The 25,581-nt window shown below is 39.0% G+C and overlaps 2 protein-coding genes across 10 annotated transcripts in view; one reads left to right on the top strand and one right to left on the bottom strand.

The window, feature by feature from the left end:
- Positions 1-8,385, top strand: part of LOC108394214 (uncharacterized) — a 73,463-nt gene extending 65,078 nt beyond the window's left edge. Inside the window, exon 10 of the mRNA XM_073238066.1 lies at positions 5,337-8,385. The gene's annotated coding sequence lies outside the window, so the exon portion shown is untranslated. The remainder of the gene's footprint in view (positions 1-5,336) is intronic.
- Positions 6,917-25,581, bottom strand: part of ANKEF1 (ankyrin repeat and EF-hand domain containing 1) — a 38,257-nt gene continuing 19,592 nt past the window's right edge. For 8 of the 9 annotated variants that reach the window (XM_037017414.2, XM_017674184.3, XM_073236937.1 and 5 more), the window contains one exon: positions 17,804-21,549. In XM_037017414.2, coding sequence (XP_036873309.1) covers positions 21,391-21,549 — 159 coding nt within the window. In that variant the 3' untranslated portion in view covers positions 17,804-21,390. Of the gene's footprint in view, positions 7,070-17,803; positions 21,550-25,581 lie in introns of those variants that run through there. The other variant, XM_073236933.1, reaches the window with a different exon arrangement.

Raw genomic sequence — 25,581 nt, 5'->3', positions numbered from 1 at the left:
TGACCAGTGCTCTTCAAAAATCTCAAGGTCCTGAAAAATAAGGAAAGATTGAGAAACTGACAGAGACCAGAGGAGACTAGGGAAGCATGACTCAGTGCAGTGTGTTATCATGAATTGGGTCTTGGAATAGAAGAGGCATGAGTGAAAAACTAGGGAAATCCTGATAAAGTCTCTCGTTTTGACAAATCTCCCACAGTTGTGTAAGATGTTAACATTAGGGAAACTGGGTGAAGTGTATGTGAGAGCTAGGTACTATTTTTGTAACTTTTCTGTAAATCTAAAATTACTTCCAAATAAAATGTTTATTAAAAATAGTAATGTGAGAAATCACTGAAGAATGGATTAGGTGATTTGAAATTCAAGACATGTAAACCAAATTAAAAGGCAATAACACTGAGAAAATATTTATTGAAGATGGTCAAGGGTGAATAATGTAGAATATATTTTTACAGAATAATAAGAAAATACTAATATGTCACCTCATTGGAAAATAGTCATTGATCCTGATTCACAAAAGCACAGTGATTAATAAATATGAAAACCAGTTCAATCTCACCAGTAATTAAAAAATTGTTTATTAAAGTAGTATTGAGAAAATTGTCACCCATTACATGGAAAAGTGATATTCAATTCTGAAGAAGGTAAATGGAAGAATTATAGTTTGGTTTAACCCTTCCAGAAAGCAGGTTGCCAATACAGGTGTTGGGTTTAAAAATATGCATATCATTTGTGCTTGTAATCTCACACAAAATTTTTTTCCCAAGGAAATAGATATGTTCACAAGTTTTCTAGTAGGAGCGTTCATCTCTGGGTTCCTAATAATGAAAGACTCAAAACCCAAATACCTAACCAGTGAGGGAGTGATCTGAAAACTTTTGGCCTACTTCCAGAATAGAACGGAGTTGTTGAATGAAATGATGAGAGCAAGAGGCAGTTTGTGTATATCCTCTGATCCAGACTTCTGAGCATGTGTACAACTGTGTCTCTTGAAAGGATACCAAGGAAATACATCTGCAAAGTTGTTACTTGTCCTTGGGTAGTAAGGAAAGAAGGATTTTTGTTTTCTTTATATCTCTCTTCATTTTCAAAACTGTGTGTACTAAGTGTATATTACTTTAGTAATCTGGGGGAAAACTAATATGCAAGTAATGCAGTTGAACAGTTTCTTTCATTTCTTCATTCTGATTTAATTTTTAAAATGCTACATTTCCATTTTTTTCTGTAAACAGTAGATGTTCCTGTTTCCACTAGGAAGCTCCTCCGGGTGCTCCCGTTGCTGAATGAGAACTGGGGAGCTCTAGTTGGAGAATGGTGTTGTCATCCCCTTTGCTAATAAGCCACTTTATCCGCAAGAGAATGACTGTTTTCTTGGAGACACTTTCTTCTTGGTGAATTTAAGAAGTGTCTTGTGGCATCCAGCAGAACTAGCCCCAGCAGAGATGCACTTCTTTCTTCTGAGAACCATTTTAAAAATCATTACCAGAGAATTTTCATGTTAACATCTGATTATTGGTAGTAACAAAAGTATTGTTTGTTAAATTTCATTTAAAACTCATTTAATTTTTGTAATGAGAGCTAAGCTACTTCAGGAAATCCACGGCAGTTGGGTAGCTGTTTGGTTCTGTTAGTTTATATTATTATTTTCTATTTTGAGGAAGATTAAGGAAGTTCATCAAATATTAATGTTAAGTTATTATCAGAATTATTTAAGGTGCCTTATTTCTCACCATAAACACAAATCCCTTTATCTAAGTATGGTTCATTTAAAATAATATTACTTTAGCCTTACATATTTTTAAAGGATAAGTGGTAAAAAAGTTAACATATTTAATATAGTTATATAGTAAAATCATATTTTAATCTATATATACTAATACTTTACTGTTTTGTGTGTTTTAACTTTCATTCTTACCAGAGAGTTATACATTTTAAAAATATTTAGAAGGTGTAAGTGGAAGAAGAGGGGAGAAAATTAAAAAAGAACACATATTTCCCTTTTTAGGCAAACTTTGCACTCTGGAAATACATTCTTCATATTTCTGTCTTTATCAGTTATGTGATGCCATTTGCAAGAAGTTTTCTCGTGAACAATCGTCCAGTGTGTTGAAAGCCCTTCATATTAAGACATTATGGTTTTTAATATCAAGGACACTATGGGAAACTACTGTTATGACAAGATGCTATTGACAAGATTGTTTTCAAGTTAGCCTAGACAGAAGCTTCACTTTAACTGCATATTGCAACAGGTGGAAAGAGTATGCCTGTGACCAAAATAGTAACATAAATTTGGAGGGACTGTTTAAACAGTGTTCTCAAGGGGGAACAAGACTGCTCTGTGCTGTTGAAAACCTATTTCTCCTGTCACCCAGTCCAGCCACTTAGCAGGGTTTGAATGTCACATGGTGACACAGCATCCCAACGGTATATCTTGGGAAACATATTTTTGTCAAGACAATATCAAGGGTCCATAGAAATTGAAACAACACTAAGGAAAATAAAACCGAGGACAGGAGGCTAATCCACCTCTCTGAGCATCAGTGCCGTCTCTCAGATACATTGATTCAATAGACCGCAGCAATGTCTTTTCTTTGATATTTGCTCCACAGAGTTTCCACATCAAGCTGCTTCACTGCACAGCTTGCTTTATTATTTCTTTCAAACAAAGGTCAAGAGAAATGCATTACAAAGCAGTTTCTCTTTAAACAAAATTAGAAGTGTTATATATTTTTAAAATACCTGATCTTAGGAACAGTGTACACAAGCAGAAAGCCCAAATCTTCTTTCCTTCAGTCCCCTAGAGTGTACGGTATGTTCTTTGTGCCTCTGTTAGGGTGCCAGTACATACCTTTTGCTTTTGAAAGATATCTACTGAAGATTTGTCTGTTGCATTTGCCAGTTATCTCTTGTGCTATTTTTTTGTGCCTACCAACATTATAGAAATTGTTAATCTTATAATAGGATGATGATGGCACCTCAATCTTTTATAAGATTGATAATATTGTTCTAGACTTAGAAATATAGCCATGCTATGACTTCATCCTATTTTTTAAAGAACAAATGAAATTGAACTTTGATTATATTATACCTGGCAAGTATCACTGTTTTTTTTCTTTCCTGGGGTACTTAGCAATAATTTTTATCTTAGTAATTTGTTTTGTTAAATTCTTAAGTATATCTTTTTTATTTTCTCAGAATGTGTTGAACTTTGTGAATATTCACAAATATAAAAAGAATAGAATTGTGAATTCAGTATACCAACCATATTGATTCATAAAGTATGCTTTATCTGTCCCTTTTACTTTTATTTTTTTGCTAAAGTGCTTTAAAGCAAATCCCAGCTACTATGTTAGTTCATCCCTATGTAGATTTTTCTTTTTTAAATAACCACAGTGTCATTTTTATACCTGGCAAATTTAACAATTTCTTGATAAAATACCAGGCCACATGCAGATTTTGCCAGTTGTGTTAGAAGTGCCTTCTACTGTTACCTTGTTTGAATCAAAATTCACACATTTGGTTGTTGGAAGTAATTTGCTTTTATTGATCAGATTTTAAAATTCCTATTACCCATGTCTTGAGAAGGTAGAATCTTACTTCAAAACCGAACCAACAAAAACTACTTTTCCTGCTTCATTGAAAGACAAAGCAAAATGTGCTGTAAGAACTATTATAAATGAAATACGTAACAGAGCACCTGATGAAAAACTTTCTGCTTCAAATAGAAAAATTCCTTCTCAAACATTGCTACTCCAATACCCTATATTAGTTTTTGGTAAGATTTAATGAAGATGGTCTGATGTAGCTTGTATAAAATAGGATCCTTTACAAAGTGTCTTTAATACCAGTTTAGAGCCATACAGATAGATTTTATTGTAAGAAAGCATGAAGTGGCTAAAATGTCAAACATTATAGTTGAACATTCCTGGTTTCTGAGCTGTCTCCCTAACCTTGCCTGGACCTAAAAAAATTGATACCTGTCATGGTTTCTCTGTCTGTGGCTTTTGATATTTTTTTATCTCTAATTAAAGTAAGAAATACATTTTTTAATCAGAATCTGATAATACACAAACCCACCTCAACTAAAAGTTTCTTGAAGCTGTACCCTGTAAAAAGCACGGTGATATTTTCTATTCTATTGTATTTATTTATATTTATTTTTTAAGTGTAGGCTGCACTCACTGAGTTGATTTTATGAATTGGTTGGAAAATATGAACATAGTGGTTAGAAGCACATTTTTAGGATCTAAGGGAACTGGATTCAAATACCACATCTGCCAGTTACTAGCAGCACCTCCATGGATCTCAGTTTAAATATGCTTCTCATGCAGGTTTTCTGGAAATAAGTTATTTGTGCTAAGGGAAGTATGATTATCCTCAAACTTATACCACTATAATTAATATAACTAATGAGTCACTCCTTAGATTGATACATACATCACCCCACGTCAGTGTTTTTCCTCTCTTAGACTAGCACTGCTCTGCCATTGCTAGGAGAGGTTACCTGAGCTGTCCAGAGATGCAGAACTTCTCTGTGTCCACTATTTTTTTTTTTTTTTGGTATCATTAATCTAATCTTTATCCAGTAATACTGACAATAATGGCTCATTGCCACAGGGTGTGTAAGCTTTAGCCTCGGCAGTAGGCCAATTACATCATCAGGTAGTTTAAGGTCAGGTGAAGATCCTGGCTGTAGCAACTTCCATTTTCTGTACAGGCACCCACCTGGGCAGTGTGCCAGCAGGGTTTGAGCGACAGCAGGAAGGCCGGTGTGAAGCCAACAAAGGGGAGGATAATAGAAAATGTCAGGATAATGGAAGCAGGGGCACGGTCTGTTGTTAAAAACAAGACAACATGCCCCAAATGGATCTGCTTATCCAAAATGGAGCCACGTATCACTGAATCAAGACTTAATTACAGTTTGGCTCTCAGAGCTGGAATCCTAGAGCAGTCACTCAGAAAACACAAGCTCTAGCTCAGGGACCTGCCTGACAGACTCTGGCCACCCCCGTACAGGAAAGTGACCGTGCAGTAACCAGTCCTTTTTTTGTTTTCCAATGTGACTTCCTTGTTCCTGAGCCCTTCAGCTTATGAAAACCTTTCACTCTGTGCAGCTCTTTAAAGCTCCTTTCCACCTGCTAGATGCGATGCTGCCCAATTTGTGAATCATTGAAAACAGCCAATAAGATCTTTAAAATTTACTCTAGTGGAATTTTCTTTTTGAACACTATGGAGGGCTTTCTGGCTCTTACTCTAAGATAGAAATGGAACACTTACTTACGTTCCAGGCATTGAATGGGTGCTTTCTTACGAAAATGTTTCCTACTGCTACCAAACAGATAAAAAGTAGCTCCTTTTCAGAAGAAGCAAGTGGAGCTGAGAATTAAATGTTAGCCCCAAATCGTACTGCTACAAAACGGAAGAACCAAGAATGCAGGCCAGAGTCCATGAAGGGCAGAGCTTGAATGCGTGCGTCCTGGAGGCAGGTAAGAATCAGGAGCCTTGGGTAGAGTGTAACTCACTGAGTCACAGGGCTGCCGAAAAGCCATCCTGTTGTGAAACACTGTCATAAAGTGTTACCATGGAATATTTACATCTCTCTTAGACCCCAAGTTTCACGTGCTCTGAAGCAGTTTAAATTATTCATAGGTTCCAAAACAGGTATGTATGTGAATCACTTGGGGAATTCTTTTGAAAATTCTGATTTCAGAGCCCTGCCACAGATAACTGAATCAGGAAATTATAGTTCCCCAAACTTTCTGATGATGGAACTAGTTTTTCTTGTAACACTTCATAGATAAAAGCATAAGGGAGAAGCCATTTTGGAAATGTAAGCACAATACAAATCTTCTTGTATACAGACTTAGATGCCAACCAATTAAAGGAAATAAATAAAAATAAAAGCCTTTAGTTTGGCCTGGTTTGTTGCTGACTTAATGGATTTCTTTATCCAATTATGTTTACATTCCTGGATCATAGCTATGCAGTGTTCAGTGTGCTTGTCTAACACGTTTTTGAAATAACCTTTGATCAATGTGACATTTTAACCTATTAAAAACAAATATGTGAAGCCAACAAATACAATGGGTTTAAACTACTAGAAAGCTTTCACTACTTTGCCTGTAATTTCACCATAGTTATAAACAGAGAAGTAAATTCTGCTTTCTCAATAATTGATAGAATAACTTCCCAAGGACAACCAGGATCAGCAATTATTCTAAAAATCCCGACTGATGTACCTCTTTATGTTTCTTAACCAAAAATGTTTTGTCTTTTACGCTGATATGATATGGCTTTGCCTTCTGGATTACTGAAATAGTGACTGCTTCCAGTGGAATTATTTGCTTATGCCATAGGTGACCTGCCATCATTGTTCAAACAGTAGGAGGTGGAAGCCAGAGCTTTGATGGTTCACACTGTAGAGGAACCTGGAGATGTATGTGCCCTGAAATTGTCATGACCCTCATGCCTCTCCCAACCCTGTCCTGCTGCTCAGTAGCCCTTCAGCAAATGAGCAACAGTCTCTAAGACAGTCCCCTCCAATCCACTATGGGAGAATAAAGAGCAGTTTTGGGGGCTTTTTATTTAGTTTCTGTCTAAAATTTTTGTTGCTGTAAGATCACATTGTGCTGCTTGACACAGCAAAACATTCACAATCCCTGTTCATTAAAGATCAATGAATATTGTTTTCAAAATCAATTCCAGATAACATCTCCCACTTAAAATTTAAAAAACAATAATGTGTCTTAATCAGAAATGATTAAAATCAAAGTGATACTTTTCTACTAAGCTGAAGGAATTTTAGCTTATAAAAACTATTTCAGTAAAATAGTTATAGAAGTCACAGTTCAGAGTCTGGAAATAAACAGCAATCTACCAAGAGTCTTAAGTGTGCCTGATACAGATTTGTAATACTCACAATGTACAGTTCTCCTTTGCAGTTAGGCAGGACCTGTGCCACATTCTGGTTGAGACTGGTGGATTAAGAGCGGACACATTTAACTGTCCAGGAAAGTCCTCCCGCATTCTCTCCCCTGATGCAGCAGTCAGAGCAGGTAGAGGTGATGGAGTCCTGAGATTGAAATAGATGAGTTCTTGGGTGACCATATGGAGGACAATTGTACAATAACCCTGAAAAAGCAATCAGACTTTCAACAGATTTTGTACAAATGAAAAATAACACTTTTGTTAATTAAGCCACTGAGATTTAGCTGCTATTTGTTTTTGTACCATAACCTAGCCTAGCCTGACTAATACAGTATGGACTGCAGGAATATGCTTAATAATGCCAGCAGTTTAACATCACAATAACCTCGTTATAGAGGATTCACCAACAAACCCTCTGTCCACTTAGGCCCTACTCAACGCCACCCCTTTTTTTTTCTGATAACTTTTTCTTTTTTGTATCTGTGTATGTGGCCTAACATTTACAGTATGCTTTTTTCATTGTCATCTCTAAACAGGTTCAACCTACATGTATTAGGTTCACAAAAATGTTCAGTCTTTCTCATCCCTTACTCCTTGATCCACTATATCATTACCAATCTCACAAAACCAGTCATTGATAAAACTGCGAGAGGAGCCGCATCTCTCAGGGTCCATGCTCACTGCTCCGGGTGTAGACCAGGCTGTCTTTCCTCACAGTGACATCAGGTACAAAGGAACATTTTCCTGGATAGATGTTTTTTAAAAAGCATTGAAAGGCAATAACTAAAAATCATAAAAATCTACCTATCATAACTAGACAGTTCAAAATACATGTTTATATTATATACGAAAAATTTTTTAAATTATATACTAAAAACAAATCAAGTTCACATAATCAAGTTTACTGACATTTCTTCTCCCTTTAATGCCTTAGCTCTTCAATCAAGTCTCCTGTCAGCAAAAGTTGTATCTTTCTGTTAATAAACTGCTTAGTAAGCTTTAAGCAATTTGGGGAAATAAATCAATGGAATGGAAATTTTTCTCTTTAGGTGTTACTTATTAAATATTGTAAAAAAAATTTTCTAGTTAAAGTCTTTAGCTAGAAACATAAAACAGTTACAAAGAAATAACCACTTTATATGTATTCTTACCTCCTGCAGGTGTTATATTTTGTTTTTCTAGGTTTCTTTTGAGGAATTTCCCATCATCCAAAGAACCCATTTAATAATGAATATAACCTTCAGAGACTTCACCCAGTTGATCACCAGAAACTAATTTATTAAAGTAACTGCCTAAGGGAAGGATGTTACTTTGAATTTTGAATGTGTTGGTTTTAAATTACCCCAGCTTCAGCTTGTGCACTCTTTTAAAAAATGTAGCTGATTTTAGTGAATTATTCCTGAAATGGTAAGCACCTCCATGTACGTATTAAAACTACCAATAAAGAGCTGCTAATTGTGATCTGAGGTAATTTTTTTAATGGCCACTCCTGGCAATTTTTTATGACTCCCAAGTGAATTTTAGTCTGAAAGGGTTTGGAAATCAAGGTGATAAAGAATATGTCTAATTGTTGAGGTGCAGTTTTACACACCCTTAAATTTTTGGTTTCATATCATTAAAATCTTATTTTTAAATAAACACATAACTGACCCAGGGCAATTGCCAATGCCAGTGACATCCCAGTTAGAAGAAAGGCCTGGTACCTGGGTGGCTGGAGCGGCACCTCCAGAGTTTCTCCACTTCCCGTGGGGACCTGCTCCATTCCTTGAACCAGAGAAATACAGAATGTACCTTGGGTAACAAAGCTTGACTTTGTTTCTTCCCATAAGTGCTACCTACATTTCAGCTTTGGAAATAATATCTTTCTGGAACAAAAACAATCTTCCTTTTAAATTTATGACCTCCTTTAAAGGGCTTGATTGTCAAACTAAAGGTTAGTTCATGTCTTGGCTTCAATAAAACTTGATTAAAGCTGAAGATACAATATTTACAAAATCATAAGAAATAGAAAAGTGGCATTAATTTTTAGCCTAAATCTCAGCAAATATCTGGACAGTAGGATTTCCCAGAAACAAACAAATGGTATTTATTCCTTACACAATATATTTAAACTTTTATAATTGCCCTGCTCCAGCAGAAAAATTATTTTGAAGTTAAAAAAAGGCAAAAGATATATGTTCATTGTTGATTAAAAGAAAACTCGGGATCATGTTTTGTAGAAAATATCTATTAAATAAACCATTTTGGACTTCCACTTAAAAATGTATTACGAATTCCCACATTCCCACACTTTACAAATAAATGCTTTATTATCTTGGAAGTTAAAGCCCCAAATTTAATGGGAACTGAAAGAGAAGCTGAGATTTTTTTTTCTTTATTTTTAATGAACCTACTTAAAGTTTAGAAAAACGCATCAAATTAAAAACAACCCTCAATTTAGGCTGCAACACGAAACACCTACAGACCTCAGTAAATCACCGGCCTCATTCACCTTGACCTTTGACCTCTCACATTCTAACATTTAGCCGCCTTCTGTCCATCTGCTTGAACCATTAGTAAAGTTCTTTTGCAATGGCTAGCACAAGTAAGCCAGCTGTCATTGGAGCATATTTAAACTCTGCCTCTTGGTTTCCCCTGAATCATGTGTTTGCCCACAGGTCTCATTAAATACAAGGAAGGGCAGTACTGCAGTTTCACAAAGCTCTGGGGAAGCAGAGCATCTATATAGAAGTGTGGTCCAAAGGCCCTTAGATTAATTTGCTTGCTTGCTTTCATTTCCTTTTCAATCTACTGAGGAGATTTCTATGGAGAAATAAAACAAATGAGAAATACATGCTAGGTGACCTATAGCAAAAAAGTATGATAAGTACATTAGGAAAGAATAAATCATTCCTTTAAAAATCAACTTCAGGCGGAGCCAAGATGGCGGTGTGAGTAGAGCAGTGGAAATCTCACCAAAACACATAGATATATGAAAATATAACAAAAACTTCCTAAAATAGAGACCAGAGGCCACAGAACAACATCCAGACCACATCCACACCTGCAAAAACCCAGCACCTTGTGAACGGGTTAAGATAAAAGCTCCAGCCCGGCGGGACCCAAGCGCCCCTCCCCTCGGCTCCTGGCGGGTGGAAAGAAACTGGAGTGGTTTTTTTTTTTGGCGAGTGCTTTTTGGAAGCCTTAAAGGGACAGGGACCCCGGTGCTATGGAGGCAGGGCAGCAGGACTGGTGAAAGGGTGCCTGGGACTGGCGCCTGAGGACAAAGAATATCGCATGTTTTTCCCTTTTTTTTTTTTTTTTTTGAGCAAGTGCATTTTGGAAGCCTTAAAGGGACAGGGACCCCGGTGCTAGGGAGGCAAGGCAGCAGGACCGGTGGGCGGGTACCTGAGACCGGTGCCTGAGGACGGAGAAAATCGCGCGTGTCCCCCCCTTTTTTTTTTCTTTTTGGTGAGTGCTTCTTGGGAGCCTTAAAGGGACAGGGACGCCAATACCAGCGAAACAGGGCAGCAAGACTGGTGAGCAGGTGCCTGAGACCGGCGCCTGGGGACAAAGAAAATTGCGCATTTTTCCCAATGTTAGGGAGGCAGGGTGGCGGGACCGGTGGGCGGGGGCCTGGGGCCGGCGCCTGAGGACAAAGAAAATCACATGTTTTTCCCTTTTTTTTTTTTTGGCAAGTGCTTTTTGGAAGCCTTAGAGGGACGGGGACACCAATACCAGGGAGGCACGGCAGCAAGACCAGTGGGCGGGTGACTGGGACCGGCTCCTGAGGACAGAAAATCGCGCATTTCTCCCTTTTTTTCTTTTCGGCGAGTGCTTTTTGGAGGCCTTAGGGGGAAAGGGACTGCAGTGCCAGGGAGGCAGGGCGGGAGGGCCGGTGAGCAGGTGCCTGGGACTGGCACCTGGGGACGGAGAGGGTCGCGCGTTTTTCCCTTTTTTTTTTGGCGAGTGTTTTTTGGAGGCCTTGGAGGGAAGGGGACCCCAGTGCTAGGGAGGCAGGGCAGCAGGACCAGTGAGCGGGTGCCAAGGACCGGTGTCTGAGGACAAACTATTGCGCATTTTTCCCTTTTTTTTTGGCGGGTGCTTTTTGGAAGCCTTGAAGGGACAGGGACCCCGGTGCTAGGGAGGCAGGGCAGCAGGACCAGTGAGCGGGTGCCAAGGACCGGCGCCTGAGGACAAAGAAAATCATGTTTTTTTCTTTTTTTTTTTCTTTCTCTTTCCTCTTTCGTTGTTGCTGTTGTTGTTTTGGTTTGGAGAGTGCTCTTTGGAAGTCTTAAAGGGGCAGGACAGGACACTTAGACCAGAGGCAGGGAACCTGGGGATCTCTGGGCACTCTAACCCCCTGGGCAACAGGGAGCACAGAGGCCCTTTACGGAGATAAATAGCCTCCCGGCCGCTCCCCCTCCAACGGGGCTCCACCATTTTGGAGGAGCAGCCCCAGCCAGGCCACGCACACAGCAACAGCAGAGATAAACTCCATAGCAAATGGGCAGGTAGCAGAAGCCCTGTCTGCGCACAGGTGACAAGCATAAGCCACTAGAGGTCGCTATTCTTCCAGGAGAGGATGGCCACAAACCAACAAGAAGGGAAACTTCCAGCGGTCACTCGTACCAGCTCTGAAAACTATCTCTATCACCATGAAAAGGCAAAACTACAGGCAGACAAAGATCACAGAGACAACACCTGAGAAGGAGACAGACCTAACCAGTCCTCCTGGAAAAGAATTCAAAATAAAACTCATAAACATGCTGACAGAGATGCAGAGAAAAATGCAAGAGCAATGGGATGAGATGGAAAGAAAGATGCAAGAGCAATGGGATGAAGTCCGGAGGGAGATCACAGATGTCAGGAAGGAGATCACAGAAGTGAAAAAATCCCTGGAAGGATTTATAAACAGAATGGATAAGATGCAAGAGGCCATTGAAGGAACAGAAACCAGACAACAGGAACGTATAGAAGCTGACTTAGAGAGAGTTAAAAGGATCTCCAGGAATGAAACAACACTAACAACTATGTTGTTGTGACCAAGCCAAAAGGAATAATATTCGTATTATAGGGGTACCAGAAGAAGAAGAAAGAGGAAAAGGGATAGAAAGTCTCTTTGAAGAAATAATTGCTGAAAACTTCCCCAAACTGGGGGAGGAAATAATCGAACAGACCACGGAATTACACAGAACCCCCAACAGAAAGGACCCAAGGAGGACAACTCCAAGACACATAATAATTAAAATGGCAAGGATCAAGGACAAGGAAAGAGTTTTAAAGGCAGCTAGAGAGAAAAAGGTCACCTATAAAGGAAAACCCATCAGGCTAACATCAGACTTCTCGACAGAAACCCTACAGGCCAGAAGAGAATGGCATGATATATTTAATACAATGAAAGAGAAGGGCTTTCAACCAAGGATACTGTATCCAGCACGACTATCATTTAAATATGATGGCGGGATTAAACAATTCCCAGACAAGCAAAAGTTGAGGGAATTTGCTTCCCACAAACCACCTCTACAGGGCATCTTACAGGAACTTCCCTAGATGGGAGCACTCCTAAAAAGAGCACAGAACAAAACACACAACATATGAAGAAAGGAGGAGGAGGACTAAGAAGGGAGAAAAGAAAAGAATCTCCAGACAGTGTATATAACAGCTCAATAAGCGAGCTAAGTTAGGCAGTAAGATACTAAAGAGGCTAACCTTGAACCTTTGGTAACCACGAATTTAAAGCCTACAATGGCAATAAGCACATATCTCTCAATAGTCACCCTAAATGTAAATGGACTTAATGCAGCAATCAAAAGACACAGAGTAATAGAATGGATACAAAAGCAAGACCCATCTATATGCTGCTTACAAGAAACTCACCTCAAACCCAAAGACATGCACAGACTAAAAGTCAAGGGATGGAAAAACATATTTCAGGCAAACAACAGTGAGAAGAAAGCAGGGGTTGCAGTACTAATATCAGACAAAATAGACTTCAAAATAAAGAAAGTAACAAGAGAGAAAGAAGGAAACTACATAATGATAAAGGGCTCAGTCCAACAAGAGGATATAACCATTCTAAATATATATGCACCCAATACAGGAGCACCAGCATATGTGAAACAAATACTAACAGAACTAAAGAGGGAAATAGACTGCAATACATTCATTTTAGGAGACTTCAACACACCACTCACCCCAAAGGATAGATCCACCAGCCAGAAAATAAGTAAGGACACAGGCACTGAACAACACACTAGAACAGACGAACCTAATAGACATCTATAGAACTCTACATCCAAAATCAACAGGATATACATTCTTCTCAAGTACACATGGAACATTCTCCAGAATAGACCACATACTAGCTCACAAAAAGAGCCTAAGTAAATTCCAAAATATTGAAATTCTAGCAACTAATTTTTCAGACCACAAAGGTATAAAAGTAGAAATAAATTCTACAAAGAAAACAAAAAGCTCACAAACACATGGAGGCTTAACAACATGCTACTAAATAATCTATGGATCAATGAACAAATCAAAATAGAGATCAAGGAATATATAGAAACAAATGACAACAACAACACAAAGCCCCAACTTCTGTGGGACGCAGCGAAAACAGTCTTAAGAGGAAAGTATATAGCAATCCAGGCACACTTGAAGAAGGAACAACAATCCCAAATGAATAGTCTAACATCACAATTATGGAAACTGGAAAAAGAACAAATGAGGCCTAAAGTCAGCAGAAGGAGGGACATAATAAAGATTAGAGAAGAAATAAAATTGAGAAGAATAAAACAATAGCAAAAATCAACAAAACCAGGAGCTGGTTCTTTGAGAAAATAAACAAAATAGATAAGCCTCTAGACACACTTATTAAGAGAAAAAGAGAACACAAATCAACATAATCAGAAATGAGAATGGAAAAATCACGACAGACTCCACAGAAATACAAAGAATTATTAAAGACTACTATGAAAACCTATATGCCAAAAAGCTGGAAAACCTAGAAGAAATGGACAACTTCCTAGAAAAATACAACCCTCCCAAGACTGACCAAGGAAGAAACACAAAAGTTAAACAAACCAATTACGAGCAAAGAAATTGAAATGGTAATCAAAAAACTACCCAAGAACAGAACCCCCGGGCCAGACGGATTTACCTTGGAATTTTATCAGACGCACAGAGGACATAATACTCATTCTCCTTAAAGTGTTCCAAAAAATAGAAGAAGAGGGAATACTCCCAAACTCATTCTATGAAGCCAACATCACCCTAATACCAAACCAGGCAAAGACCCCACCAAAAAAGAAAATTACAGACCAATATCCCTGATGAATGTGGATGCAAAAATACTCAATAAAATATTAGCAAACAGAATTCAACAGTATATCAAAAGGATCATACACCATGACCAAGTGGGATTCATCCCAGTCATGCAAGGATGGTGCAACATTCGAAAATCCATCAACATCATCCACCACATCAACAAAAAGAAAGACAAAAACCACATGATCATCTCCATAGATGCTGAAAAAGCATTTGACAAAATTCAACATCCATTCATGATAAAAACTCTCAGCAAAATGGGAACAGAGGGCAAGTACCTCCACATAATAAAGGCCATATATGATAAACCCACAGCTAGCATTATACTGAACAGCGAGAAGCTGAAAGCATTTCCTCTGAGATCGGGAACAAGACAGGGATGCCCACTCTCCCCACTGTTAATTAACATAGTACTGGAGGTCCTAGCCATGGCAATCAGACAAAACAAAGAAATACAAGGAATCCAGATTGGTAAAGAAGAAGTTAAACTGTCTCTATTTGCAGATGATATGATACTGTACGTAAAAAACCCTAAAGACTCCACTCCCAAACTACTAGAACTGATATCGCAATACAGCAAAGTTGCAGGATACAAAATTAACACACAGAAATCTGTGGCTTTCCTATACACTAACAATGAACCAATAGAAAGAGAAATCAGAAAACAATTCCATTCACCATTTCATCAAAAACAATAAAATACCTAGGAGTAAACCTAACCAAAGAAGTGAAAGACTTATACTCTGAAAACTACAAGTCACTCTTAAGAGAAATTAAAGGGGACACTAATGAATGGAAACATCCCATGCTCATGGCTAGGAAGAATTAATATCATCAAAATGGCCATCCTGCCCAGAGCAATATACAGATTTGATGCAATCCCTCTCAAATTACCAGCAACATTCTTCAATGAACTGGAACAAATCAAAAATTAATATGGAAACACCAAAGATCCCGAATAGCCAAAGCAATCCTGAAAAAGAAGAATAAAGTAGGGGGGATCTCACTCCCCAACTTCAAGCTCTACTACAAAGGCACAGTAATCAAGACAATTTCATACTGGCACAAGAACAGAGCCACAGACCAGTTGCACAGATTAGAGACTCCAGAAATTAACCCAAACATATATGGTCAATTAATATTTGATAAAGGAGCCATGGACATACAATGGCAAAATGACAGTGTCTTCAACAGATGGTGCTGGCAAAACTGGACAGCTACATGTAGGAGAATGAAACTGGACCATTGTCTAACCCCATATACAAAGGTAAACTCAAAATGGATCAAAGACCTGAATGTAAGTCATGAAACCATTAAACTCTTGGAAAAAAACATAGGCAAAAACCTCTTAGACATAAACATGAGTGACCTCTTCTTGAACATATCTCCCTGGGCAAGGAAAACAACAGCAAAAATGAGCAAGTGGGACTACATTAAGCTGAAAAGCTTCTGTACAGCGAAAGACACCATCAATAGAACAAAAAGGAACCCTACAGTATGGGAGAATATATTTGAAAATGACAGATCCGATAAAGGCTTGACGTCCAGAATATATAAAGAGCTCACACGCCTCAACAAACAAAAAACAAATAACCTAATTAAAAAATGGGCAGAGGAACTGAACAGACAGTTCTCTAAAAAAGAAATACAGATGGCCAACAGACACATGAAAAGATGCTCCACATCGCTAATTATCAGAGAAATGCAAATTAAAACTACAATGAGGTATCACCTCACACCAGTAAGGATAGCTGCCATCCAAAAGACAAACAACAACAAATATTGGCGTGGCTGTGGAGAAAGGGGAACCCTCCTACACTGCTGGTGGGAATGTAAATTAGTTCAACCATTGTGGAAAGCAGTATGGAGGTTCATCAGAATGCTCAAAACAGACCTGCCGTTTGACCCGGGTGTTCCACTCCTGGGGGTTTGCCCTGGGAGTGCAGCGGTCGAGTTTGGGAGGGACGGATACTCCCCTATGTTTGTCGCAGCACTGTTTGCAGTGGCCGGGAGTTGGGGGCAGCCTGGATGTCCATCGGTGGATGGGTGGATGGGGAGGGTGTGTTGCATGTGCACGGTGGAGTGCTGCTTGGCCATGGGAGGTGGAGGGGTCCTGCCGTTTTCGGCAACATGGATGGAGCTGGAGAGTATTATGCTCGGTGGGGTGGGCCGGGCGGAGAGAGAGAAATACCGAATGATTTCGCTCATCTGAGGAGTATAAGAATAGGGGAAGGACTGAGTGAACAGTGCAGCAGTGGAAATACAGAGCCCAAAGATGGACTAGCAGGTGCCAGGGGCAGGTGAGCTGGGGAGGATGGGTGGGGGAAGAAAAGGGGGGTATTAAGATTGGCATGCATGTGGGGGGAGATGGGAGGGTGGGCTGTGCAGCACGGGGAGGACAAGTAGTGATTCTACAACATTTTGCTGAGCTGATGGACAGTGGCCGTGGTGTGGTTTTTGGGTGGGACCTGATGTAGGGGAGAGCATGGTAGACATGGTGTTCTTCATGTAAGTGTAGATTAAAGATTAAAAAAAAAAAAAAAGGAAGGAAGGGAGGGATTGCTCCTTGATAGGACAGGGCTATTGGTAATTCAAAGATCAATGCATGCTTAAAGTGTCCTTGATGTTGATCACTTGGGTGTCGGATGATCAGCTGTGGAGGTGCTCTTTTCTGATAATATTCCTTTCTCTTGATAAAAAAAAAAAAAATGCAGTTCCTGTATGGTGACCTCCAGTGAGTTCTGCACGGTGGTGTGGAGGGCGTGTTGGAGTGTGGGCAAAGGGTCTGTTTGTTTCTATGCACGGGATCGGGGCCTAGCTTGGCTACCCAGAAAATGAACTAAGATACGATGTGAGGGGGAGCTTCCGGCGTCGGCACTCTCTGGAGGACTTGTACCGGGGGATGATTATCAAGGAGCCTCCGCAGGGATCCGGATGATACTATGGTTGTGGCTGCGTCCGCCCCACTGTTTCCTGGATTTGCCGTTGGAGTGGGGAGGGAGATGTCTGGGCTGGCGTGTGCATGCAGTGAGACAGCGAGTTTGACCAGGTCTGTGCTGTTGGGGCTCGGCCGGGAGTTGGGAGGGGTGCAAGTTGTAGCCCTCCAAAATCTTATGACTGTGGACTGTCTGTGGTTGGAGGAGCATGTGGGGTGTGAGCAGATCCCAGAGTTAGGTTGCTTTGGTTTGTCTGATTTCTCTCAGACTGTTCGGGTACAGTTGGACGGTGTCCATCATATCATAGACAAATTTTCACGGGTGCCTGGGGTGCCTGGGTGGTTTTCTTGGCTTCACTGGAGATGGATGGTAATTATAGATTTGCTCTGTTTGTGTCACCGTGTTCCTATTGTGTTGGTGTGTGGGTGCAGGTTGGTTGGTGGTTTGAAGCCTGTGCATGCTTGGGGTGCTCTGCAGGAAGATGTGTCAATGAGGTGGTTGGTCCTCCTATGTTTTCTTCCATATGCTACCTCTATAGCTTTTCTTCTTCCTTCCTAATTACAACCCTTAAATAGAATTCGTGCCTCATATCGAATTTACCGATGATCATAATTCCTCCAGGTGGTAAAGATACCTCAAGACAAATGCTGGGCATAGAAGCCACAGGGCATAAATCTGCAAAGAAGTAAAAAAGCTAACCTTTTCAAACAATACGGCTTCTCCCTCACCAACTTTACATTTCCCTGTATGGCCCCGGAAGATGACTGGTTAGCCAGAGACGGGTAAGATTCCTCAAGGGAGGAACAACCTAAAACAGGCACAGTCGCAGGGGGGCCATCAGGTGAGAAATTGGGGATCAACAGAGGTGAGGCTCAGAACCCCACTCCCCCCTGCTTTGAGAGAAATCTTCTGCATCCGTGGATGTTTTGCTGCCCTTGTCTAGCTTGGATTAATACTTGGTCCACAGGCACACACCTGATCATCTACATTTTCTCTCTTACAGCACTAAACTATGTTTTCTACCTTTATCTTGCGTCTACGTACCACTTCAGCATTTTATTAAAAATAAAAATAATAATAATAATAAAGGGAGAAATGTGGAATCAACATATATATCAAGTATAAAATCAAATGAATATTCATATTTGACCTGATTGTTTATAGTTCATAATGCGTGATCAAAACTGAAAGTTTCTGTGATGAATGCCCTTGTACTGTTTACCATGTAAGAATTTAATCACTATGTAAGAATTCGTTCACCATGTAAGAACTTATTCGTTATGCTTCAGAAGATTGGAGACTGATGAGAATTAGGCTTGAGATGGATTAATGATTGTGCATTGAGCATTGACCCCCCTATACAGAATTTTATTGTTGTTAACAACCATTTGATCAATAAATATGAGAGATGCCCTCTCAAAAAAAAAAAGTACACACTTCCAATTGTAAAATAAATAAGTAACAGGGATGTAATGTATAGCATAAGGAATATAGTCAAAATATTGTAACAACTTTGTATGATGATAGCTGGTAGCTAGAATTATCATGTATATAAATGTTGAATCACTGTGTTGTACACCTGAAACTAATGTAATACTGCACTAAACTATGTTTTCTACCTTTATCTTGCATCTACGTACCACTTCAGCATTTTATTAAAAATAAAAATAATAATAAAGGGAGAAATGTGGGATCCACATATAAATCAAGTATAAAAATCAAATGAATATTCATATTTGACCTGATTGTTTATAAGTTCATAATGCATGATCAAAACTGAAAGTTTCTGTGATGAATGCCCTTGTACTGTTCACCGTGTAGGACTTTATTCACTATGTAAGAATTCGTTCACCATGTACGAACTTGTTCATTATGCTTCAGAAGATTGGAGACTGACGAGAATTAGGCTTGAGATCGATTAATGATTGTGCATTGAGCATTGACCCCCCATACAGAATTTTATTGTTGTTAATAACCATTTGATCAGTAAATATGAGAGATGCCCTCTCAAAAAAAAAATTCAACTTCAAAAAACAGTAATAACTCTTGCATGAATTCCCATTGCCTGATTTGATTTAGGAAATAAGTGAATTGTTCATGCTAATTTCCTATTCTTTCCACCAAGACTCCAGTAGAGGAGAAAATATAAGAAAATGGTTAGATGCCAAGTCAGAATTGTCAAACAGTGCTCAAAGGTTAATTGAACTGTCTTTAGTAAAGCCCAAAAATAAAAATGCATCCACTTCCATACCATGGAAAGGGCTAAAATGCCAGGCTTCCAAGTGAACAGGATATGAAATTTCAAGGTCCATTCTAAGGAGTAAGGCCAGGAAGCAATTAACACCAGGTCAACCAGGAAAATTGGAGTGGATATCAGGGCATTTGGGGTTCCATTTTTCATAGGTGCAGTATCGGTATTTTGGCTGGTTTTCTAAATACCTTTCCTTTTCACTGGCATCAGTCCGCTGAGACTAGGGTCAGACTGTAAAATCAATCATAATGAATATTAACCAGGGCATACTCTGCTAAAGCCAGCCCATCAACAGAATGATGAGAAACACAAATCAAGTAGGAAGGCTAAGAGATTTGCGTGTGCGATACTGGAATGGCCAATACAGTCTATTTCAAAGGTAAAGTTAGCAGTGGTATTCTCCAGGTCCCTGTGGGTCATACACAGCTCTAGTGGAGCAAGTTACCTCTCTTGGGCTCTCAGCTTTGGTCTCTCCCTCTTTGCCAGGCTCACTCCTGTATTAACACATCCCCAATGACAGGGTACTGCAAAATAATGTGTCATTCATGTTTTCATAGGGAAATTTGTCTCACTTAGAAATTTTCTCTGTGCTAGACACACATTTTAATTTGAACTCTAGTTGTTTTTGAGGGGGGGTGTTGTACACATTGTTTTTCTTGATGACTTTTGGGATAAATCCTCAGTGGGAATTTTCAAGACTGGTTGGCAAGGGGGACCTACTTGTGCTCCTTTCCTCACATTTAAGCTTCTGATCTTGAAAGCTGCACCTACAACGGGAGTGAGATAGCCATAGAGAAGGGAGATTTCCTCCCCTTTCTGGCCTTTCCCTACTTCAGAGAGACTGAATATACAACAGACAAGGCACAGATCAAATATAAAAATAGAATTCTGACCCACAACCCACAGCAACCTTCCCAGGAAACCAATCTCTTCATCTGTAATAACCAGCCAGAAAGCCATCTTGCTATAAGTTAGACTCGTGGGAAGTCAGACTGTTATCGCTACTACAACAATCCAGGAAACCAAACAATAACCCCTATAGCAATTGGCCTATCATGGCCAGGACTCGATTAATAAGTCAGCTTTTGTAATTTTTGTCTCTCTTTCCAACTTAGACCCAACCAAAGAAAGCCAAATATGCAACCCTAACCAATCAAATATAATATTTCACATCTGTTTAGCCCGTCTCCAGTCTCCCCATGCCAACAGCCTTCAGTCTATCTAGCTGGTGTCCTGACTAAAGAACATTTTCCTAGTCTTTTCAGAAAAAACTGAATTCTTATAAAAAAAAAATAAGCTCTATGTTCATTTCTTTTTTCCTGCATGTTACTCCATCCGCTGAAACCCTAGAAAGGAGGAAAAGGTTATTCATACTTCCTTTCCATAGATGCCAGAGGTACCTGGCATCTGAATGGGACACCATTCATTCACACATTCAGAAAATATTTACTGAATATATGCAACATGCTAGATATTGTTCTAAATTCTGGAGATAAAATGTTGAGCAATAACAGTTTTGGAATGACAGACTTTGTATAACTCTTGGAAAATCCCAGGGCAAAAGATTACCTACTGATATATAAATAGGCTACTTCTCTCCACCCCTTGGAAACACCTATTGATATGGAGATGCATGAAAGCCAGGTGAGAGATTCTGGAAATACTGCAATTTTACAGACAGCCCACACCTCCAGATATTTTGCTTCAAAATCTACACATTCCCCATTTTCCACAATGGCCCCTGGGTGAGAAAACTGGAGCATTATAACTACACTAATAACATAATAGGAACAGCAATAAAATCATCAACCCAGAGGCTTCAAAATATTTATAGTTGTTAAGGCAAAAGCAAAGATTTGGTTATAAATTCTTAATTTGAGGACTGCTTTGGCTTTGATGGAAGTATCTACTTTCTCCAAAGTTTGGTGTCTGGGCCTTGAAATGTTTACCCCAAGAAACAACTGCTGTGATTTAGGTCTTGAAGGTTGCTTCCAAGGCTTGAGCTTTCTCTGTGATGTTCTTCTGAAAGGGCATCATGAAGTCATCAAAGTCCACATCGTACGAGAACCGCTCCCGCCGCAGCTCCCTTTTTCTGATCAGCTCTGTTGTCGTGGCTTCTGGACTCCAGAGCTTAAACAATGCAGAGCAGGTGTGAGTACATTGGCCAGTCAACATGTCAGGGACCAGACAGTTCTTAATATTGTTAATTTAAAACTATCAAATTTACTTCTAAATCTTTATTAATTTACTTTTCCCTCTTATAGGACATCAGCGGTGACCCGGGCATCACTACTGCTGATGGTAACTATTTGGACAACTGGAATGCTCTTAAGTTACCTCTGATGACCCTTGGGGTGGCTGTTGTTGGTTTTTTCTTTTTGTTTCTTTGTTTTTTTGCATTTTTGTTTATTATTATTATTTTTATTAAGGTCTCATTGATATACACTCTTATGAAGGTTTCACAAGAAAAACTGGTTATTATTACATTCAACCTTATTATCAAGTCCTCCCCCATGCCCCATTGCAGTCACTGTCCATCAGTGTAGTAAGATGCCACAGAGTCCCTATTTGTCTTCTCTGAGCTACACTGCCTTCCCCATGACCCCACACACAACATGTGCACCAATCATGATACCAATCATGCTAATATTTTGTTGAGTATTTTTGTATCTATGTTCATCAGGGATATTGGTCTATTATTTTCTTTTTTGTGGTGTCTTTGCCTGGTTTTGGTATTAGAGTGATGCTGGCCTCATTGAATGAGTTTGAGAGTATTCACTCTTCTACGTTTTGGAAAACTTTAAGGAGGATGGGTATTAGGTCTTCACTAAATGTTTGATAAAATTCAGCAGTGAAATCATTTGGTCCCACAATCCCCTTCTCCCTCCCTCCTCCACCCACCCTCCACCACCCCTCTTCCTTGGTAACTATTGGTCCCTTCTTGGAGTCTCTGAGTCTGCTGCTATTTTGTTCCTTCAGTTTTGCTTCGTTATACTCCACAAATTAGGGAAATCATTTGGTATTTGTCTTTCTCTGACATTTCACTGAGCATAATACCCTCCAGCTCCATCCATGTTGTTGCAAATGGTAGGATTTGTTTCTTTCTTATGGCTGAATAGTATTCCATTGTGTATATGTACCACATCTTCTTTATCCATTCATCTACTGATGGACACTTAGGTTGCCTCCATATCTTGGCTATTGTAAATAGTGCTGCAACAAACATAGGGGTGCATATGTCTTTTTGAATCTGTGATCTTGTTTTGTTTGGGTAAATTCCTAAGAGTGGAATTCCTGGGTCAAATGGTATTTCTATTTTCAGTTTTTTGAGAAACCTCCATACTGCTTTCCACAATGGTTGAACTAATTTACATTCCCACCAGCAGTGTAGGAGGATTCCCCTTTCTCCACATTCTTGCCAGCATTTTTTGTTGTTTATCTTTTGGATGTTGGCCATCCTAACTGGTGTGAGGTGATATCTCATTGTGGTTTTCATTTGCATATCTCTGATGATTAGCAATGTGGAGCATCTTTTCATGTGTCTGTTGGCCATCTGAATTTCTTCTTTGGAGAAGTGCCTGTCCAGATCCTCTGCCCATTTTTAAATTGAATTATTTGCTTTTTATTTGTTGAAGCATGTGAGCTCTTTATATATTTTGGATGTCAAACCTTTATCGGATATGTCATTTATGAATATATTCTCCCGTACTTTAGGATGCCTTTTTGTTCTACTGATAGTGTCTACAGAAGCTTTAGTTTGTTATAGTTCCATTTGTTCATTTTTGCTTTAGTTTCCCTTGCACAGGGAGGTATGTTCATGAAGAACTTGCTCATGTTTATGTTCAAGAGAGTTTTGCCTGTTTTTTTCTAAGAGTTTTATGGTTTCATGACTTACATTCAGGTCTTTGATCTATTTCGAGTTTAGTTTTGTGTATGGGGTTAGACAGTGATCCAGTTTCATTCTCTTGCATGTAGCTGTCCAGTTTTACCAAAACCAGTTGTTGGAGAGGCTGTAATTTCTCCATTGTATATCCATGGCTCCTTTATCATATATTAATTGATATATTCTTGGGTTTATATCTGGGCTCTCTGGTCTTTTCCATTGGTGTATGGGTCTGTTCTTGTGTCAATACCAAATTGTCTTGATTACTGTGGCTTTGTAATAGAGCTTGATGTCGGGGAGAGTAATCCACCCCTGCTTTCTTCTTCCTTCTCAGGATTGCTTTGATGATTTGGGGTCTTTTGTAGTTTCATATGAATTTTAGAACTATTTTCTCTAGATTGTTGAAGAATGCTGTTGGTATTTTAATAGGAATTGCATTGAATCTGTAGATCGCTGTAGGCAGGATGGCCATTTTAACAATATTAATTCTTCCTATCCATGAACACAGGATGTGTTTCCATTTATTGGTATCTTCTTTAATTTGTCTCATGAGCATCTTGTAATTTTCAGAGTATAGGTCTTTCACTTCCTTGGTTAGGTTTATTCCTAGGTATTTTATTCTTTTTGATGCAATTGTGAATGGAATTGTTTTCCTGATTTCTCTTTCTGCTAGGTCATTGTTAGTGTATAGGAATGCAACGGATTTTTGGCATTAATTTTATATCTTGCAACTTGCTGAATTCAGATATTAGATATAGTAGTTCGGGGGTGGATTCTTTAGGGTTTTGTTGTACAATATCATGTCATCTGCAAACGGGGACAGTTTAACTTCTTCCTTGTCAACCTGGGTGCCTTTTATTTCTTTGTGTTGTCTGATTGCTGTGTCTAGGACCTCCAGTACTATGTTGAATAAAAGTGGGGAGAGTGGCCATCCCTGTCTTGTTCCTGATCTTAAAGGAAAAGCTTTCAGCTTCTTGCTGTTAAGCATAATGTTGGCTAAGGGTTTGTCATATATGGCCTTTATTATGTTGAGGTACTTGCCCTCTATACCCATTTTGTTGAGAGTTTTTATCATGAATGGATGTTGAATTTTGTCAAATGCTTTTTCAGCATCTATGGAGATGATCATGTGGTTTTTGTCCTTTTTTATTGATGTGGTGGATGATCTTGATGGATTTTTAAATGTTGTACCATCCTTGCATCCCAGGAATAAATCCTTCTTGATCATGATGGATGATCTTCTTGATGTATTTTTGAATTCGGTTTGCTAGTATTTTGTTGAGTATTTTTGTATCTATGGTCATCAGGGATATTGGTCTATTATTTTCTTTTTTGTGGTGTCTTTGCCTGGTTTTGGTATTAGAGTGATGCTGGCCTCATTGAATGAGTTTGAGAGTATTCACTCTTCTTCTACATTTTGGAAAACTTTAAGGAGGATGGGTATTAGGTCTTCACTAAATGTTTGATAAAATTCAGCAGTGAAATCATTTGGTCCATGAGTTTTGTTCTTAGGTAATTTTTTGGTTATCATTCAATTTCCTTGCTGGTAATTGGTCTACTCAAATTTTCTGTTACTTCCTCAGTCAGTCTTGGAAGGTTGTATTTTTCTAGAAAGTTGTCTATTTCTTCTATGTTATCCAATTATTTCACATATAATTTTTCATTGTATTCTCTCATAATTCTTTGTATTTCTGTGGTGTCCGTAGTGACTTTTCTGTTCTCATTTCTGATTCTGTTTATGTGTGTAGACTCCCTTTTTTTCCTGATAAGTCTGGCTAGGGGTTTATCTATTTTGTTTATTTTCTTGAAGAACCAGCTCCTGCTTTCATTGATTCTTTCTATTGTTTTATTCTTCTTGATTTGATTTATTCCTGCTCTAATCTTTATTATGTCCCTCCTTCTGCTCACTTTGGGCCTCATTTGTTCTTCTTTTTGTAGTTTTATTAATTGTGAGTTTAGAGTGTCCATATGGGATTGTTCTTCTTTCCTGAGGTAGGCCCGTAGTGCAATATAGCTTCCTCTCAGCACAGCCTTTTTTGCATCCCACAGATTTTGTGGTGTTGAATATTGTTGTCATTTTTATCCATATATTGCTTGATCTCTGTTTTTATGTGGTCATTGATCCATTTATTATTTAGGAGCATGTTATTAAGCCTCCACGTGTTTGTGAACTTTCTCTGTTTTCTTTGTGTGATTTATTTCTAGTTTCATCCCATTGTGGTCTGAGAAGCTGGTTGGTACAATTTCAATGTTTTTGAATTTACTGAGGCTCTTTTTGT

Source organism: Manis javanica, chromosome 5 (genome assembly GCF_040802235.1).
Source record: "Manis javanica isolate MJ-LG chromosome 5, MJ_LKY, whole genome shotgun sequence".
In the NCBI taxonomy this organism is placed as follows: Eukaryota; Metazoa; Chordata; class Mammalia; order Pholidota; family Manidae; genus Manis; species Manis javanica.
This window is presented reverse-complemented; position numbering and strand designations above follow the sequence as displayed.